This window comes from Equus quagga, chromosome 6, assembly GCF_021613505.1.
Source record: "Equus quagga isolate Etosha38 chromosome 6, UCLA_HA_Equagga_1.0, whole genome shotgun sequence".
Classification (NCBI taxonomy): domain Eukaryota; kingdom Metazoa; phylum Chordata; class Mammalia; order Perissodactyla; family Equidae; genus Equus; species Equus quagga.
Genome location: NC_060272.1, coordinates 76917031 through 76935207, shown reverse-complemented (window position 1 = coordinate 76935207; position 18177 = coordinate 76917031). Strand labels below are relative to the sequence as shown.

Genomic DNA, 18177 nt, shown 5'->3' with positions numbered 1-18177 from the left:
ATGTTAGCTCAGGGTGAATCTGCCTCAGCAACAACAAAAAATGCTGTTTCAAAGTGTTTGGGAATTTCTTTTTAAGTCCTTACATTAAGGGCTCATGATATTTTTAAAGCTCAAATTGAAGTAAGCCTCATTAAAAAGGTAAAACATAATAAAAGTTATGTGACTGGAAAAGATACCAGCACCTAGCAGAATAAATCCAATCCTTCCCAACCATTCATTATAAACCCCAAAACCAAATATGAACGATGAAGCATTACTTTGGTTAAGAAGATTGCAGCATCCATAACAGCTTTGATATGGCGAAGCCATCCTGAGCTCTCCAAACCAGAGTAGAAATCATTGACAGAAAGCCCTTTGGTACCATTGACTAAAAAAGGGGAGAAAAACATTTCCATTAGAATGGGACTAGAGTCTCCACTTCTCCTATTGAAGATATCTCTAGGTGAGTGAAGTGGGGAAGAAGACGACGAAATAAATAGGCAAGACTCTTTCTTTATAAATGAAAAGATGCTATTACAAACTCAATAATCGATTTTTTGGTACATTTTTCTGTTATTCCTTGTGCTGAAAAAAAAATGCTCCAATCTCCTTTTTTAAAAAATTTGCAGCACATGGGGCTGGCCCCATGGCCTAGTGGTTAAGTTCAACACACTCCCCTTTGGCAGCCTGGGTTTGGTTCCCAGGCGAAGCCCTACACCACTTGGCAGCAGCCATGCTGTGGTGGTGACACACAAAACAGAGGAAGACTGGCACAGATGTTAGCTCAGGGCAAATCTTCCTCAGTGAAAAAAAAAAATTGCAGCACAACTGCTTAATTAAAAATAGTCTGATATTTAAAATTTTTAGGGGCTAGCCCCATGGCTGAGTGGTTAAGTTCTCGCCCTCTGCTTTGGCAGCCCAGGGTTTCACCAGTTCGGATCCTGGGTGTGGGCATGGCACCACTCATCAAGCAATGCTGAGGTGGCATCCCACATGCCACAACTAGAAGGACCCACAACTAAAAACACACAACTATGTACAGGGGGGGTTTGGGGAGAAAAAGTAAAAAAATAAAAAAAATCTTTAAAATTTTTAAATTCCACACCATGGCTGAAAAGACATTTTAATATTTAAATATAATATTATCATAAATTAATCTTCACTATACTGATTAATCAAGAATATCTATCTAAAAATAGGAATTTTTTGTAAAACCATTAGAATTGTACTGTCTAATACAGTAGCCACTACCCAAATATGGCTGTTTAACACCTGAAATGTGGGTAGGCCAAACTGATGCGTTGTAAGTGTAAAATATACACTAGTCAATTTCTAAGACTTAAAGGCAAAAAGAGTAAAATATCTCACTATTAATTTTTCATATTGATTATATGTTAACATAATATTTTTAATATATTAGATTAAGTAAATATATTATTCAAATCAATTTCAACTGCTTTTTACTTTTTTGAATGTGACTACTAGAAAATTTTAAATTATATAACTTTAAATTTTACAATGTGACTAGCATTATATTTCTATTGGACAAAGCTGCCTACAAGATAAGCATTATTCATACCTTCCAATAATTTCTGAAGGCTGGAGCGCATGACATGAATATTCTCAATTCCAACAAACTGAAATCTAATATTAGAATAGTTATCTTCATTTTCATAACCTTTTCCAGCTGCTCTGTTGGCCATTGCATTCAGCTAAAATTTTAAATTTTAGAAATTTTAGAGACAAATTTATCTTTTAACTTAGTTTACCAAAACACCATGAAAATACTAAATAAACCATAACTGAATATGCTACCACTTTTTAATAAATAAAAGTGTCACATGTTATTAATAGTAAAGAAGGATACCATAAAGTAACAACACGATGGCTATAGAATGGAAAGGTCAGACAAGAAGTTACCCAAAAATAATCAGGAAACTAATTCATTTATGTCTTTAGTCAGTTTTCCATATGACTGTAATATTTCAAAATTTAAGAAAAGAAAGAAATGTCTCCTATCTAAATCCTAAATGATTCAGAGATGAGCAGAGCTGGGGTGTTTTTCTTTGCAGAATGAACCTATGAGATTCACTTCAGAACAAGCCTGGAGCACTTGATCATTCAGAAGGCCAAAAGACCCTGAAAATCAGATCTAAAATATGCATCAGATTATTTGAGATCCTCCATATTAGAGATTACCTGAGGCCCATACAGTGTATAACACAAAACACAATCTGATAGCCTGATATACCTCCAAGAATTGGACCAAAAATAAACTGATCTCTAGGAGAAAACAGACTGCCTGTAGGCCCATGGTCTTCGATTATTAGATCAAATGCTATCAGAGGTTCTCTGAGGATTTGACGTGTTTAATTCTTTCAGACTAGGATTTCACATAGCACATTATTAGAACTTACTAAATATTCTCACAAACGTGGATGAAATAGAACCTAAGCTGAAAGAAAAAGTAGCTTTCCATTCAGTGGACTGGGGCCCAGGTTGGTAACAAGTACAGTTAAATTGCATCTACTGACTCACTGATTATTCAACACCTATGATGACTAAGGTAAGAGTTAGATATTAAACATGCTACCACATTATTACCACTTGAGTTTAACTAGTAAAACAATCAAAGAAAGATACATTTTTGTACAGAAGTCAATTATACAAATAAGAGACATTAGGTCCCTAGATACAAATCACCCTTAGACTTATATTCAGAAAGTCTTGTATTACAATGACCTTTTACATCCAATATTACCCCAAAAGAGTTCTAACCTATTAATTCACCCAGACTTTACAAGAAAGTAAAATAACATTTTTCTTACAAGAGATAATACCAACACTCTTGACTTCTAAGAAAGCCTTTTCTTTTTCGTAAAACAAAAGACTATCAAATTATCAATTTCTAATTTTTAATACTTTTAATTTACTCAAATTACTCTTATTCTCTGTGAGACTGTATAATGATGAGAATCACTTCTAAAACAGCTACCATGCCTTTCAAAAAAGCTGCCTAAAATTGCGTTCTATATCGCTCACTCGCTTTTGCTCATGGCTTTCTCTTATTTTCTCATCATTCCAGATTTTTGAAGAAATTCTCACTATAATTCTGCCAATGTCCTTTTGTGTAGCCCACCAGCTCTGCATGCGATGCTATAATAAAAATTAAAAGTAATGTTAGCTATTACCATTGAGAATTTTAATTACTTTAGTTTCAGGAGCCTATATGAATTGATTATTTAACTGTGTTTATTAAAAGAAAAAGGGATTCTGACATTTTCCCAATGATAAAAATTTAACCTAACATTATAGATGCCTAACAGAACAACTATTTGCTGTTCACTATTTATAACTCTCTAGGTTCAATGTCTCCTAAGTTAACTCACTATCTAGTTTCCTTATTTACTTGAATATTTCAAATTAAAAGTTCCATTATTTTAACACAAAGTGTTTTGCCAATTAAAAATTCTGCCAAAAAAAGTAATAAGAATTTCTAATTTTTCACAACATACACAATATTTAGTATTTCTTCATAATACCATAAGACTTATACACCATCAAGAGTTCCCAATATAAAATTCAGCTTTCCTAAATTTATATATCTATCAGACAACATAAGAAATCACCATCTGGGTTACTGGGAAACTGGTCTTCAAGTTGCATCCTTTAAAAATTTATTTCTTAGTATCATTAGTCTCAGTTAATTTAAAACTAGGATTCAGAGGCCGGCCCTGTGGCCAAGTGGTTAAGTTCACACGCTCCAATTCGGTGGCCCAGGGTTTCACCAGGTCGGATCGTGGGCGCAGACATGGCACTGCTCATCAGGCCATGATGAGGTGGCATCCCACATGCCACAACTAGAAGGTCCCACAACTAAAACTATACAACTATGTACCAGGGGGCTTTTGGGAGAAAAGTGAAAAATAAAATCTTTAAAAAAAAAAATAAATAAAACTAGGATTCAGATATTTTAACTATGGACAAATTGATCCACTGCCATTAATTAAAGTAACAAAGATAATTAAACTAACAGACTGTGCTGTATTCAAGATACATACTTTGGGCCTGGTGTCCATGACATACATATAGCGATTGACTGGATTGGCTTTACTAATGGCTTGAAGCAAATGTTCATCCTCCAGGCACCTGGCACTGAATCCTGACAGTGGTTGACTACATCGACAAACGGCAGCCTAATTTTAAAAAGAAAGAAAACAGATTATCCAAAGATGTCTAAAAATGTGTCAGAAAAAAAGGCTTAAAAGAAAAAAATTAGTTAAAATCAAATGTGCAACCTGTTTAAAAGTTGGCAAGACAATGAGAAGGCACTAACTTTGAAATCCTATTTGAACTAAATACTATTTCAATATCTTAACACTACTTAAGTTTTCTAAATATTCTCTTCTACTACGAAACCTAAATGCCTCCTTACCTAGTTTGATGAAAACAATCTCAGGTCCTCAGAGGTAACACCTGGTTGATTGTCTATCACGTAACCTACTGTTAAGATCCTTACATTCTGTGCTCTATTTAGACTACGAGATACTTTCAACTTAAATTCAAGTAAGAGATTAGTCAATAAAACCAGAACAGGATTTTTTAAGTTGCAACATTTGAACTTCTACTTTCCAAAGGCTTTCAGATCTCTAATTAGAAATCAGTAATCTTTATATGAAATGAGACATGAAACGAGAAAAATGAGCATCAGCTCAAATTTGGGTTATAATGTAGTAAATCTAAGAGGGTAAAAATATCTATAAGAAGAAGTGAATGTTAGATTGGATATTTACTGTTGTTTAAAGTCTTAAGAAAAGATTAAAAAGATTTAGATCCATACTTTTTCTCCAGTCTCATCCATACCAACTCCAACTTAGCTCTACTCAAACATTCCAACCACAATATCATTAAAGAAAAAAAGTATATATAAATTCACACATTCACACATTTAAAATTCACACAAAGAATAAAACTATGAAAATTTAATAAAATAGAAGAAAATGAGGATTGCTTTATTACATTCTTTTTAGACCTACTTTCTGATTTGTTAAGCTGGTCACTGAATATCTATTTTCAACCCAGCTTTCCAATAAAAAATGTATATAAACATGACCGTATCAAACAGAGGTCATAACCAGTCATAACTCCCTACGACTTTGTTATGGAAAGTAGATTAGGAACTTCTGTTTAAAGTTTTATTTTCTACTGCTGGCTCCCTTCCAAAATCCAACTAAAGTTCTAACAAAGAAAATTAAAATATATAAAACCAAAAGGCCAAAGAGAATGGGAAAGGAGACAAAAATAGAGCAGAGATGTCAACAAAATTTGGTGAAACAAAAGCAGATTGACAAGTAATAACTAATTTTCCAGAGCAAAGAAAGCTGCCTACTCGTTGTGAGTCAATAAGAAGCAAGGCTTTTTGAGCAGCAAAATCCCAGAAAGGCTCAGTACGTGGTAGCTCTGAAAGCCTGAGCTGGGGTATAACTGAAAACAGAAAACTGACTGAACATCTGTATAAGGACTAGTTAAGATTCCCAGATCTTCCCTCACCCTGAAGACAAAGTTTATTCCATAAAGAGGATTAACCTGAAGACTTCGGACAACACACACAGCTGTGGGTGAGGGAGAAGCCGTGTACCTCCAAAAACAGGAGGCTTAAGTAAAGCCTATATAATGAAATGTGAGATTTTCCCAGCTCTCTTCCCACACTTGGATCCTGGCCAGACCTACCACACACATCGGGATGAAAATCACAACAGAAAGAATCCAAAGACAGAGATCACTTATGCACACAAACTTCTACACAGCTTTGTAGTACCTCACTCTTAAATATGAGAGGCCAACCAAGAAACAGATATTTGAAAGACATGAAAAACCAAAAAAACAAAATAAACAACAACAAAAAAGGAACTCTGTCCAAACAGATAATTAACGTGGGCAGCACAAGAATTCTTTTTAAAAAATCTGTAACATCTTCAGAGAACCAAGTCATCAGATCTAAGAATGGAAAACTTGTCTAAAAAGTTCAGATAATAGGAAAGAGTTCTTGGATTTTAAAAACACTATAGCAAAAATAAAGGATTGAAGAGACGGATTGGAAATAAGGTTGAGGAAATCTTCCAGAGTACAGAAAGAGAAGGAAAATAGGAGAGAAAATTTAAGAAAATGGAGGTTTATGCTAGGAAGCTCAGGTGTCAGCACACACACACACCAAGTAAATGAAGAGAGGAAGTTACTGAAGAAATAGAGAAGCAACTTCCCAAACTGAGGTTTCCAGAGAGAACGTAAAACAATATGCCAAGGCACGTCACTGTGGAATTTCAGAACACTTGGAAAAAAGATGATTCTAAAAGATTGCTGAGAAAAAAAAATCCGTCACAAAGAACTGGAAGTCAGAACTGGCATCAAACTCCTCAACATACTAGCTGTGAGATACAGGAAAAACGATTTACCCTCTCTGAACTACAGTTTCCCCATTTGAAAGTTGCAGGTGATTAGCAGAGCCTACCTTATAAAGTTCTCTCTCACAAAGAGAATTTCAGGCATGTAAAGTATTTAACTTCTAGTACCTCCTGGCCTACTGTTATAGGCTACAAAGTTCAATTTTACTCTAATGAGCAAACCCTATTACAGCATCTCAGTATAAAAATGCCTCCTCCACCTCTTCATATTGCAAAACCCTTCCAATTTGAAGAACTTACTATTAAGATGGGAGTCTGAAATACCCTTGGTTCTCTCCCTTTTCTCAATAGTTGGCTTGTCAAAACTATCTGGTTTTCCCAAACACAAGCAGGATCAAAAGAGAACCACAGGAAAGGAAGAACCACCAAGCTGTTCACTAATCCCATTATTTTTTAGTCACTACTAGAAGGAAGGAAGGAAAGAAGGAAGGAAGGAAGTTGGGGGTGGTGGGGGAGATAAGTATGCAAGTTTCTATATTTCAGAGTAGTTTTGTTTTAAAGTTTCAAAAATGTAACTATGTGAAAAGCCAGCACTTCTCTACAAACATAACAATGACCTCTTAATATAAAAATGAGTGTTAATACTTGGATACTTAAACCTGAAGAGGGGTTATACTACATTAGTAAAACCAAAAGAAAAGCTTCTTACCTCTTTCTCTCGATGATAGTAGGAGAGAACTGGGAACCTCCCCTTGCTCCGGAACTTGGAACTACCAACAATTATTGGTTTGCTTGCTATTCGGGGAACATAAAGTTCTCTGGGATAAGTTTCACAAATCTGTAAATAACAAATAAAACATATCCATTCCATTCATAGTTCAAAAACCATGAGGTTACAAAAAACCTTTAAAAGCAATAAAAACTTTAAAAGTAACTAAATGCAAGAACAGTACATAGTAATACACAGACGACTTGACACTATGACACTCTCTCTGACTCTCTGGTACTAACATTTTCTGAATTTCTCTGAAAGGTTGCTAAGTTACCTTGTATTCTCGGTTGGCGTCAGACAACTGCCAATTTGAATTTGGCACTCCCATCCTCTTATATTCCTCAGCAAGGTCAATGAGCTGCCAACCTCGTAGTCGTTCTGAATCATTTTGTTTGGGATTATAAGAGAATGCATAGAGATCTTCATATTTTGCTATAGTATACAAAATACATAAATGTTAAAATGCAATTTATAGGACTTAATACACTACAAATAAAAGTAATTTTTCAGTTTTATCCTTCCATTTTTTCTTTAAGATCATCAGAGACAGTTAATACCTGAACATGTCTGAACTTAGTATCTTCTCACTTCTTTGATGCAAATGATTACATCTAGAGGCACACACAACTGATCTGAGATTCATTTATATCATCAGCAAAAGCTAGTAAACAATAGTTAGACTTATACATTGCTCTACTGCAATATTTCCTTTTCTTAAAAGTTAAATATTAAAGACACAAATAGACACTTCCCACCCACCATTTTTCCCAAATGAGATGTAATATGGAAAGACTAATGTTATAATGAAAAACCAGAGGTGGCATATAGAACATGAAACCGAATATACATTTCTATAGAACAGTGTTGACCAAAAATGGCAATGGTTGCACAGAGCTCCAGACAACACTTACTGCTGAACAACAATAAGCCCCTGAAGTCACAGACCATCTTAACTATAAGATCTGGCTTAACTTGGGACAACGGGATAAATGTTATAGACTTTATATGTTAGGAGAGAAGAGTGAGCACAGACCTAGATCAACACAATCTTGATTTCTGACGAAAAAGTAACATGCAGTAACCAGGGTGTTTTGTCTCCCTGGAAGGATCTATGTAATTCAAGTCATCCTGGGGGAAGGAAGCCTCCAGATCCCTAAGGCATGAGTAGTGATAAGATTCCTCTTTAGGGCCTGTATCCCTCTCACTCCCACCTCTGCTAAAGTAGGATTCACCCTCTCTTTTCCCAGTGCTCATCTCCTTTATGTTCCACCCTAGTCAATTAAATTTATTAGTCCCACCGCAACCAGAGACGCCTGACCTTTCTTAGCTTTGCATTTAGTAATATCAATTTCCAAGTCATTCCGCTTAGTTGTGGGATACCCACTTAAAAAAAGTTGTGCTACTGGCTATCAACAGACTTTTAAAACATTAACATAAATCTATGTTTTTTTAAAAATCTGTACTACAAATGCTTTGCTTTTTCTTTACTATTACCCCTTTGGAAAGTATTCTTACAATTCAGATCATAAGGTTCTAAGTATTTTTAGGCCAAATTTTTTGGAATAGAGTGCACAAGAACTTGACATAAGAGTAATTTAAAGTATAAAATAATAACAATGAGACATTAAATAAAGTATCTTAGATAATCCATCTCAAAATTGAGTAAGTAAGCTTTGGTCTCTAAGAACAGTACCTTGTTTTGACAGTTGTAGCAAAGAGTTGTAAATATCATGGCAATCTCTTTCTCTGGGAACAATGAAATGCACAATCCTGAAGTTCTTGCACTGAATCACAAGTGGGCATCCAGAAGTAGTCAAAGCCAGTTTCTCTACTGAGGCAATATGGTGGTGCAATATCTACAGCATGAAAAAAACATTTGATCATCATTTTAAAAAGCAGTAAATACCTTATTCTCTTCCAGATTGCACAAATGTTAGAAATGCTCTTTCCAAATAAAGTCTCAAATGTGATATACTACACACCCAAAAATTTTAAATGACTGAATGCCCAAGCTGGAAATATATGCCCCGATACTTCCTCCATCTCTCCACATATACAATACATCATCAAACCCGAGAACAGCATCTCCTCAATATCTCTGTCCTACTTCTCTCCATCTCTGCTGTCCACCCCTACTGCAATGTTCCCATCGTTTATTACCTGAATTGCTATAAAAAGCCTCCTAAACGCTTTCTCCATATCTACTCTTGACCCCTTATAATACATTTTCTAAAAGGCAGATGACCATTAAAAAGCAATCTTGTCATGCTATTTCTCACTTCTCTAGCCTCATTCAAGTCCCTCCCCACATTGCTAAGTTCCAGCAACAAGAGCCTTCTTTTGGCTCCTCAAACGTGCCCAGCTCCTTTACACAGGCTCTGAGTTGCTCCTACTAACTGGGATATTGCAGCTCTACCTTTTCACCTAGGAACTTCTTGTATTATTTCCGGCTTTTGCTTAAAAGTCATCACTGAGAAGTATATGAGACATTATATATTTGACAACCCCCCCCATCACCCTCCCCAAGTAAGTTAGGTCCCCTCCATTTTCTTATTGCATATTAACTTATACTTTTCTTTCACAGCACTTAGTGCATGAGTAATTCATTGTGTAGTGAATGTCTATTTCTCCAGCTAGATTTTGGAAACTTCATAAGGAGCAGTACTATAGCTAAGCTGATCACCACTCTATCTCCAGCATTTGACATGGTACCTGGAGCATTATGATGACCCTCTTCAAATAAAATAAAGGTTAAAATGTTATATATTACACATTCAAACTCAAAATTTGACTAAGCCAGAAATATAGGTGTCATCGCTGATACCTCCTTCATCATCATAAATGTTTACTGAATAAATGAATAGAAAGTCCTACTATAAACTCAATACCTGATAGCATTTTAAACATAGATTATTATTCTCACCTGCTACCTATAATATTGTTTGCTACTATAAACATTTTCCCTTTTTCAATACCATTCCTATTAATATAAAAAAATTACAGAAAACTTTTCTGGAATACAAAAGATCTTAAGAGTCATAGCAATTTCCTGAATGATAAAACTCAATCACGGCAAGAAATCAGCTCATCCCAAATTAATCTAAAAATTTAACATAAATTCCAGTAAAAAATTCCAGCCTGTTTTTTGTTTTTTTGTGGCAGGATGAAAGATGGATGATTATTTATATCATACCTATATATTATATAATTATATTATTATATGCTAATGTTATTAATTGTATTAAATACATATATTAAGTCTAAAGTTCACCTGCAAGATTAAATGCATAGAATAATCAAGAAAAGCTTGAAAAAGAAGACTAAAAAGAGAATAACTTGTCCTGTGGAAATTAAAAGCACATACAGCACAGACAACTAACACACACTACACATATGTAGTCCATACTTAGGGCTAAGATTTAACATTACTGACATTTATATTAGCAGATCTGTGCCAAGTTACTCAAAATGATCTCAAAGTAACATCCAAATAGAAAATAAAGAACAATAAGCCACTATAATATTATATGACTATTTTGATTCCAATTAAGACCCAAAATTATTTGCAGGAAGAGAATGATGAAGGGACCTGTCTCAGCCAGTAACTATTTATGTGAAATGGATATGGCTTCATCAAGAGGAATGACACCACGGAAGACGTATTTGTACACCAGACTGCCATAAAGAAGAATAACCCCAAGAAGCACCTTCGCAGTATAGGAGATGGAGAGACACTGGAGTTTGATGTCATTGAAGGAGAAAAGGGTGCGGAGGCAGCAAGTTACAGGCCCTGGGGGGGTTCCAGTGCAAGGCAGTAAATATGCAGCAGACCGGAACCATTATAGATGCTATCCATGTCGCAGGGGTCCTCCGTGCAACTACCAGCAGAATTACCAGAATAGTGAGAGTGGGGAAAAGAATGAGGGATCGGAGAGCGCTCCCAAAGGCCAGGCCCAACAGCGGCGGCCCTACCACAGGCAACGGTTCCCACCTTACTACATGCGGAGACCCTATGGGCGTCGACCACAGTATTCCAACCCTCCCATGCAAGAAGTGATGGAGGGTGCTGACAACCAGGGTGCAGGAGAACAAGGTAGACGAGTGAGGCAGAATATGTATTGGGGTTATAGACCACGATTCCGCAGGGGCCCTCCTGGCCAAAGACAGCCCAGAGAGGCTGGCAATGAAGATAAGGAAAATCAAGGAGATGAGACCCAAGGTCAGCAGCCACCTCAACGTCGGTACCACCGCAACTTCAATTACCGACGCAGACACCCAGAAAACCGTAAACCACAAGACGGCAAAGAGACAAAAGCAGCCGATCCACCAGCTGAGAACTCGTCCACTCCCAAGGCTGAGCAGGGCCGAGCTGAGTAAATAAATGCCAGCTTACCATCTCTACCGTCATCCGGTTCAGTCATCCAAGAAGAAGAAATGAATATGAAATTCCAGCAATAAGAAATGAACAAAAGACTGGAGCAGAAGACCTTAAGTGCTTGCTTTTTGCCTACTGACCAGATAACAAGAACTATCTGCATTATCTATCCAGCATGGGGTTTTTATTATTTTTACCTATAGAGGTCTCTTTTTGGTAATGACAAACATGTTTTGTTTTGTTTTTTTTAAAAAAAGCCAGGTTTTTCTCAATACACCTTTAAAGGTTTTTAAATTGTTTCATATCTGGTCAAGCTCAGATTTTTAAGAACCTCATTTTTAATTTGTAATAAAAGTTTACAACTTGATTTTTTCAAAAAAGTCAACAAACGGCAAGTACCTGTTAATAAAGGTCTTAAATAAAGACACACTGTAGATACTCATTAATGTTTGCTAAATGAATAAATTAATAAATTCTAAAAAATAAGGGGAAGAGCAAAGGTCCCAAAACAGCCATGGCAATTTTAAAGAACAAGCTGAGATTTGCCCTGCTAGTTATCAAGACTTATTAAAAAGCTATAGTCAATAAATCAGTAAGCTACTGGTGCAGTGTAATCAATATGCCAACAGAGCAGAACAGAGCTTCAAAGCAGACCTTCACATATATGGAAGCTTCATTTATGACAGAGCTGACACCACACATCAATGAAATGAGAGAGTCAGTAGATGGTGCCAGTAATCAATATGAAAAAAATGAAATAAAAACCAATCCTTATGTCATAACATCCACCAAAGTATTTCCCAGATATATGAAAAACTTATACTTGGAATACAAAATTTAAGGAGAAAAAACTTTTAGGAGAAAATACGGGAGAAACTTTATGACTTTGATGTAAAGAAGGATTCCTTAAACAAGTTACCATAAAAGAAATAATGAAAAAATCTATTACACTAAAATTTTAAACTTTAATTAAAAGACATATACACATACGAGACAAACTTAAACACTGGGAGAAGTTATTTACCAATACACGTACCTGATGAAATATTCAAAACCAGAACTCATACAAAATCAATAAAAGGACAAACAACCCAACAGAAAAAGAAAAGGAAATCTAAAGGTCAAAATACCTGAAAGGATAACTTCCTTGTAATCAGCAAATTAAAATCACAATTGCACATCCACTAGATACGCAAAAATTTTAAAGTTGACAATATCAATGTCACTAAGGATGGAGAACAGTATGTAATACTCTACCGAGAATATTTTGAAACAATCATTTTGGAGAGGTCACATAGTAAGATTGAAAATGCACTCATATAAGGCTCAATAATTCTACTCTCAGGTAAATATCCCAGAGAAACTCTGGCACATATACAGGAAGAAACATACACAAAATATCTATTACTGCATTGCACTAGCAAAAATAAATTAGACACCGTAATTGCAATTTGGTATAAAAATACTGTGGAATATGGTACTTGAGCTGTTAACATGTACATATATTACTTAGATTTTTTTAAATTAAAAGGCACAAGTAGATATTTTGTAATTATTCACGTAGATTAAAAGAGCCTAGTATTCTACAAAAGAATCCCACATTCCACATGACATCCTTGTTTTACTAGGAGGGAGGGTAGAAGTGATGGAGTGACTGAAAAATTTTTGGTTGAGAGTAACCAATGATTAAACTTTTTTGCACATGTTCAAAATAAAACACAGGAATAGACCAAGCTCATTATTATAATTACGGTAAACAGCACAGCAGAGGTCCTCCTTACCCAGGTTTCTTTCTGATGAGAGTCTATAAACAACAGATGTGTGGCCGTAAGATACAGTGTTCCTGTTAATGCCTTGTTGCTGGTACTGAATCGGTCAAGTAATTTCACTTGCTCAACCTAGAAAAGAAAAAGATGTTATTTCTCATTTCAAAAGTAGTATAAATTCTTTTTCTGTTGTCTCGGGATTTAAATGTACCATTTTCAAATTTTTTCCTCCTTCTGCTCAAAAACCTGAGTTTAATGTTCAATGTTAAATTTCATATATCTTGGGGAATATATAAACCACAAACAACATAGGTACTATTTACAGTTACAACTAGAACCAATAGAGAAGAACTCTGTAAAAAAAATATTAACACAAATATTAAGGGAACAGAAAGGAGGGGTGTGGCATAAACAAAAACATTTTTCATATTGAAGAGTAAATGTAATTTATTTAAAGTTGGCAAGTAATAAATATATAAGGTTATTATCTAGAGTTATAGAACTACCAGAAAAATTAAATCAGTCAGGAAACAGTTAAATAGTTGCAAACTCCAACTTAATCTCTATATTCTCCTCACCACTCCACCCAGGGCAATGTTTTGTCTAGCTCTGTGCTTTTACTCATACTTCTCTTCCTAAAGCCGTCTCTTCTGCTTAGCTAAGTGTTGAGCATTCTTCAAGGCTCACTGATGCCCTGTCTCCTAACAGGAATCCTTCCCAGAAAATTAATTAGCTACCTAATGTCTTAGCTTTGTCTCTCTTCCTGGTTCTGAATTCCCTGGCATAGATTATGCCATGTGCTGCTTTTCTGTCCTCTAGTGGCTGATGCAGTGAGGTACACAGTACATCTTAATATTAGTACAATAGAGACAGACACATACATACACACACACACACACACACACACACAAGGCTGCCACCGGAGAGTGAGGTTAGAGTTAGCCAGGTATTGCTATCTATTCTTACAAGAGGGAAAAAAGTAAAAATAACCAGTACTAACTTAAAAATTTTAATCCACAGCTATAGCAACAGGTTGTAGATAGTTCTTTAAATTGCATATGTCTTCAAGACCAGATAGCTAGCCACTATCTCCTTAATTGTATACATCCCCCACATATATTTTCTTTTCCCTTACTAAAATTGAAGGAAAAAATGCTCCCCCTTATGAAATTATAATTTCCAAAATAATTAGTAACTACCATTTAAAAGGCTTAGCTCCTCCTCCCAAAATTTCATTCCAAAGACAATTTTTTGCTTATGACAGCACCTGTTCAAATAAGTTAAAATTTAACTGCAAAATTAAAATATTTGTTTTTGGTACAAAACCTTATTTGCATGGCTAAGGCAACGAATTGAGTTTTAACACTTTCCTCTGGAAATGTGGAGATATGATCTAATTTATATAGTTGAGGTCTGACAGTTGATTTGACACACAAAAACTGTCAGATCCTCACACACTGTCCCTTAAGACAGCAGGAAAACTTCCTTCTTACAATCTGAATGAAGATTGCTCTTGGAGGTCAATGTGTATTTCATTGTTCAGGACCATTTCTTCCTTAAATAAAACCCTAGCTTCATTACACCACACATTTTGAAGCAAAATAAATTTAAACACTTTTAAAACAATGGGATCAACTACTGTTTACTCTTCTTCAGTTGTGCTAGACTCGGCTGTAAGGACACTACAGCCAACCAAGAGCAATTACCGTAATATAAATCTCACCAGCCTTATTTCCTGAAGCAATTAAAACAAAGTGTTAATATTAGGCTCTAAAGAAAAGAGAATTAATGAATATACATTGAAATAAAGACTATTATGAAGTATCAACACTACTCAAGCAAACAATTTGTGCCAACATCATTTTGCAGCACTTTAGATAGCTACTCAGAGAAGATAAAGTATATTTAGCAAGTAGTTTAAAAAGGAAGAGGCTGATTTTACTATCATTTATTTAATGAAATAGTAAGTTCATTTTTTTTTTAAAAGTCCACATAAAGTTTTTTAATCGGTGGATTTTTTTTCCTTTTTTTTTTTCTTTCTGCTTTGTCTCCCCAAATCCCCCCAGTACATAGTTGTATATTTTAGTTCTGGGTCCTTCCAGTTGTGGCACTGTCTGTGGGTTTTTAAAACCTCATAAATATTTCTCGTTGTGCTCCAATTATAAGCCTTAAATAATAATTTCTCTATAAGGCACACCATTCTCTACACATAATTATCTACGTGCAAAACAATTATACCACTTTTCATTTGGATTTTAACCCTCTTTTGCCCATCCCCTATTTGTTAATGTTATTCCTCAGGGCTCCATTGTCTATAGGCAATCTTATCCACAGTCACTATTTTAGCCTATATGTTAATGACTCCCAAAACTGTATGTCCAGCTCTGATCTCTCCTGAGTTCATACTGTCTGCTATACATATAATAATAACAATTTTTGACACAGTATTGAGGTCTTACTATATTCCCAGTACTATGACAAGTGCTTAACATACGTTATTTCTTTTAATTTTTACAACTCCTGTGTGGTAGGTACTATTACCATCCCCATAGAAACTGAGACTTAAGAGAGGTTACTTAAATGCACCAACATCACACAGCTAGTAACAGCTAGTAAGTGGAATAGCACAGTTATAACCCTATGTCATAAGTCTGATTCCTGGGCTGGAACACCCTCCCACCATGCTATACTGCTCTACTTGGATGTCTTAGAGTCATGTTAAGCATACTGAAAAAGAACTGATCACCCTTCACAGATTTATGTTCCTAATTCTGTATTTCTCAGTTAATGTTACTCCATGCTCATCCAGTCACCCACACCAGAAATCAGGGAATCATTCTATGACTTCTTCTTGACCCCCACATTCAATTAATCACCAATTCTTATCAATCTTACGCTCTAAATATATATATACGGATATATCTTTTTTTTCAGTGAGGAAGATTCACCCTGAGCTAACATGCGTTGGCAATCTGCCTCTTTTTTTTTTTCCTTGAGGAAGTTTAGCTCGGAGCTAACATCTGTGCCAATCTTGTTCTATTTTGTATTTGGGATGCCTCCACAGCATGGCTGATGAGTGGAGCAGGTCCACCCCAGGATCCGAACCTGGGAACTGGGCAGAAGTGGCGTGCACACAACTTTAACCACTCCACCACAGGGCCGGCCCCAATAGTCTAAATATTTTTAAAATCTGAACCTTTCAACACTGTTAAAGTAGTTCCTACATTATAATGAAAGCATCTGTTCATGTGCCCATCTCTCCCACTAAGACTGTAACATATTCTAGGGCAAGAACTGTGTTTCTTATTTACGTCTGAACACCTAATGGCTAGTGTAGCATCCGACACACTAAATGTTTGTTGAACTAGGGTGAACTGCCACAGAGAAATTCCCCATTGGGGAAAAAGAGAAGGTGCCCACAATTTACTAGTGGTCTCTTTTGCCAAGGGATTCATTAAACAGAATTCTTCTTTATAACATTACCATCCCTCATTTCTCTCTGCCACCTATTCCCTACACAGTATATGAACAGTAGATACTCATTCAGTAATTTATGAATGAACAAACTCAAAATAAGTAGACAAATTACTAATAGAGTATACAGTTATAGTTTTTTTTTTTTTTTTAAATACATGTGTGGACTCTCAGTCCTCTATACCCACCCCATCACCCAATTAGGACAAAGTACTCTTCCTCTAGAGCTGTATAATAGATACAACATAGTTCTTTCTAGCCGGGTGTCTATCAAGATTGGAAATTCAGGTTGAAAATACTCTTCCCAATGCTCTAAGCGTATTTCTTGATTCCCCCTAATCCCCACATCCAAAATTATGTGAAATTACCTTTGTGAGAACTTTAATTTTGGTTACCTACATACAAGTTTGAAAGCCTCGCTGTTCAGCTGAAGGATCTCCAAAACTTTGCAGAAGTACAAATCCCAAGTCCCACCTCAACTCCACTCAAAGATCTCAGGAGATGGAGACCAAGAATCTGTATTTTTAAGAAGCTCATCATGTCATTCTTACGCAATTCATATTCCTTCTAACTCCAAATTAATCCCTCTTGCTCTTAACTCACATTAGGCTGGCTCCTTCTCTATCATTATGCTCTTTTCCCAAACATTTAAGGCCCCAGCTCATCTAGTCCTCTCACTTTTTAAAAGAGCTTCTTACCAACTCTGGCCCTTCGAAACATACAACTGTTCTGTGTGCCCCTCCCCCCACATCTTTCAAGAATATGGGAAAAACAGGTACATAAACACACAATATCAAGAAAGAGAAGGGCTGGCCCCGTGGCCAAGTGGTTAAGTTTGCGCACTCCGCTTCTGCATCCCAAGGTTTTGCTGGTTCGGATCCTGGGCATGGACATGGCACCGCTCGTCAAGCCACACTGAGGTGGCGTCCCACATGCCACAACTAGAAGGACCCACAACTAAAAAATATACAACTATGTACCGGGGGGATGTGGGGAGAAAAAGCAAGGAAAAAAAAAAAAGAGGAGACACAAACTTTAAAAAAAAAAAAAAGAGAGTTTACTAATTCACTCAACAAAGATTTACTGCCTATCAACTAAAGACCAATCTGTCTGGGTCTCATCTTCTTTATCTGTAGAATAAGGACAATAATCTCTTCCTCAAGGGCTGCAATAAGGTTGGATAATAAATGTCAGGTATTTTACCCCACGTTTGCTTGACAAATAGTAAGCAATAAAATGCTCAAATAAAATTTTGCAAAAAATTACTATTGTTAGTAAGCTGATAAGGTAAATTGAACCCTGACAGTCCTGTTTTAAGCTACTGTCCAGTTAAACTCAAACGGAGAAAGGAAAGAGGAGGCACATGGACTTTAAAAGAAATTCAACATTCTAATGTGCTCTATAGTTGGA

General features: G+C 35.8%; 1 protein-coding gene across 1 annotated transcript in view; it reads right to left on the bottom strand.

Moving 5' to 3' along the window:
* Positions 1-18177, bottom strand: part of MTMR6 (myotubularin related protein 6) — a 34958-nt gene that overhangs the window by 9937 nt on the left and 6844 nt on the right. The window contains exons 2-8 of the mRNA XM_046664543.1: positions 13309-13425; positions 8846-9008; positions 7427-7584; positions 7090-7218; positions 4041-4175; positions 1559-1691; positions 258-367 (exon numbers count right to left, since the gene is read on the bottom strand). Coding sequence (XP_046520499.1) covers positions 258-367; positions 1559-1691; positions 4041-4175; positions 7090-7218; positions 7427-7584; positions 8846-9008; positions 13309-13425 — 945 coding nt within the window. The remainder of the gene's footprint in view (positions 1-257; positions 368-1558; positions 1692-4040; positions 4176-7089; positions 7219-7426; positions 7585-8845; positions 9009-13308; positions 13426-18177) is intronic.